The sequence below is a fragment of the Durio zibethinus genome, chromosome 17, assembly GCF_047325235.1.
Source record: "Durio zibethinus cultivar Kanyao isolate XHJ-2024 chromosome 17, ASM4732523v1, whole genome shotgun sequence".
NCBI classification, from domain to species: domain Eukaryota; kingdom Viridiplantae; phylum Streptophyta; class Magnoliopsida; order Malvales; family Malvaceae; genus Durio; species Durio zibethinus.
In genome coordinates, this window is record NC_143178.1 from 4666312 (window position 1) to 4667831 (window position 1520).

Genomic DNA, 1520 nt, shown 5'->3' on the forward strand with positions numbered 1-1520 from the left:
AGGGTACGCATATTCACATCACAACAAAAACGTAGGTAGAATGGTAGATTTGCTAAAAGTTAATTGTCCTTTTGCGGAAGTTCTAACACGGTTTATGTATAGCAATAGTTTATGTTGTGGACAGTTCAGTTTGTCACTTAGTACGTAGAAAAATCAAGTCTCGTGAAGAAAATAAGTCCAAAAACGTATATATTTAATTAATACAGAGGACGGTAGGTGTATAATTTTGTCTATAAGTACTCAGTAACTCACTTCCACAATTTCACATGCATCAGAGTCATCAGGAAACTACCTTTTTCCCTTTCTGAGATTTCCCAAAGCAAGTTTTTGGGACTGTTCATCCACTCAAGGAGGAGTGGTTTTTGCAGGGGAAAAAGTGGGTTTTTAATTGTTGGAAGTGAAGAAATCATGGGGAATTGCATGATGAGATCAAGGCAGCTGGCAGAAGAGGAAAGAAAAGAGCAGCTAGAAGAGATTCGTAATCGTGAAGCTGCAACCGAGTTTGAGAAGGAAAATAAAGTAGGGAAAGGCAGCATAAAGGTGAAGATAGTGCTTACAAAAGAGGAGCTAGAGTTGTTTTTGATGAAGCTGAAGAATAACAGTGGAGGGAATAGCTTAGGGGATGTTTTGGCGGAAATGGAGAAAGATAGATCAGGAAAAGTTGATTCCTGGAGACCTTCATTGGAGAGTATCATGGAAGACGCCGACGCTGAAGGACTTGAAATGGACAGATCATGATTCTCGAAGCTTCAATCCCTTTTGCTTTTCTTTCTTTTCCCTTTCTTTTTCTTCTTATACTTTTTGATTCATATTCTTCACAACCTCATTTTACTTAGCTAGGAGCTTTGGTTTTTGGATATACAGAACTCTCTCTTTACTACGAACTTAGATCTTTTATTCAAGCTTTCTGCAGTTAAAGTATAGATCTATATGGATATCTGATTGAAAGGACTGATGGATTTTAAGGCTGACATATTTAGACAGTTTATATGGAGTAGTATCATTTTAAATATGTTGTTTGTAAGCTGTGGTCTATGGAATTGATTGGGAGTGCATGGAATGAGAAGTTAATGGATGTCATTTTAGTTTTACCCACCAAATCTTGTTCATCAAATCTAATTATTTTCTCCTCATCCTCCTCCCCTTGACAAATATGAGAAATGGTGAGAGTGAGACGGGGCATGAGACATGCTTTGAGTTTCAACTGCGAATTGCCTAATTAAATTGTTTTTGACATTTGGGAATTTATGTAAACTGGAATGAGGTAGAGTCATTAATGATAGAGCCCAGAATCAGCGCCAAATTTTTTAAACGTACTTTTTCTAAATCAAATTTTTTTGTAACAATAACAATATTAAAGTAGACCTAAATTCTATGCGTTAAGCTGAACTGGTCTGAGAGTTTCACAAGCTTAGCTATATAGCCCGTGAAATTTCCAACCGATCCAACAAAACAGTTGAAGAAACCTGTGTGTTTATGAAGCAAATTAAAAGCGAGGGATTATTTAATCAAAGTGGTTC

At 36.6% G+C, this 1520-nt stretch overlaps 1 protein-coding gene across 1 annotated transcript; it reads left to right on the forward strand.

The window, feature by feature from the left end:
* The first annotated feature begins 245 nt into the window (after window positions 1–245).
* Window positions 246–1100, forward strand: LOC149513970 (uncharacterized). Its single transcript, XM_089745795.1, has one exon. It carries the CDS (start codon window positions 409–411, stop codon window positions 736–738), a length of 330 nt encoding a protein of 109 aa, XP_089601921.1. The 5' UTR covers window positions 246–408; the 3' UTR covers window positions 739–1100.
* Window positions 1101–1520: the final 420 nt, after the last annotated feature.

Excerpts from the sequence above, each read along its gene's own strand:
- LOC149513970 (XM_089745795.1), top strand. The coding sequence starts at position 409 with ATGGGGAATTGCATGATGAGATCAAGGCAGCTGGCAGAAGAGGAAAGA.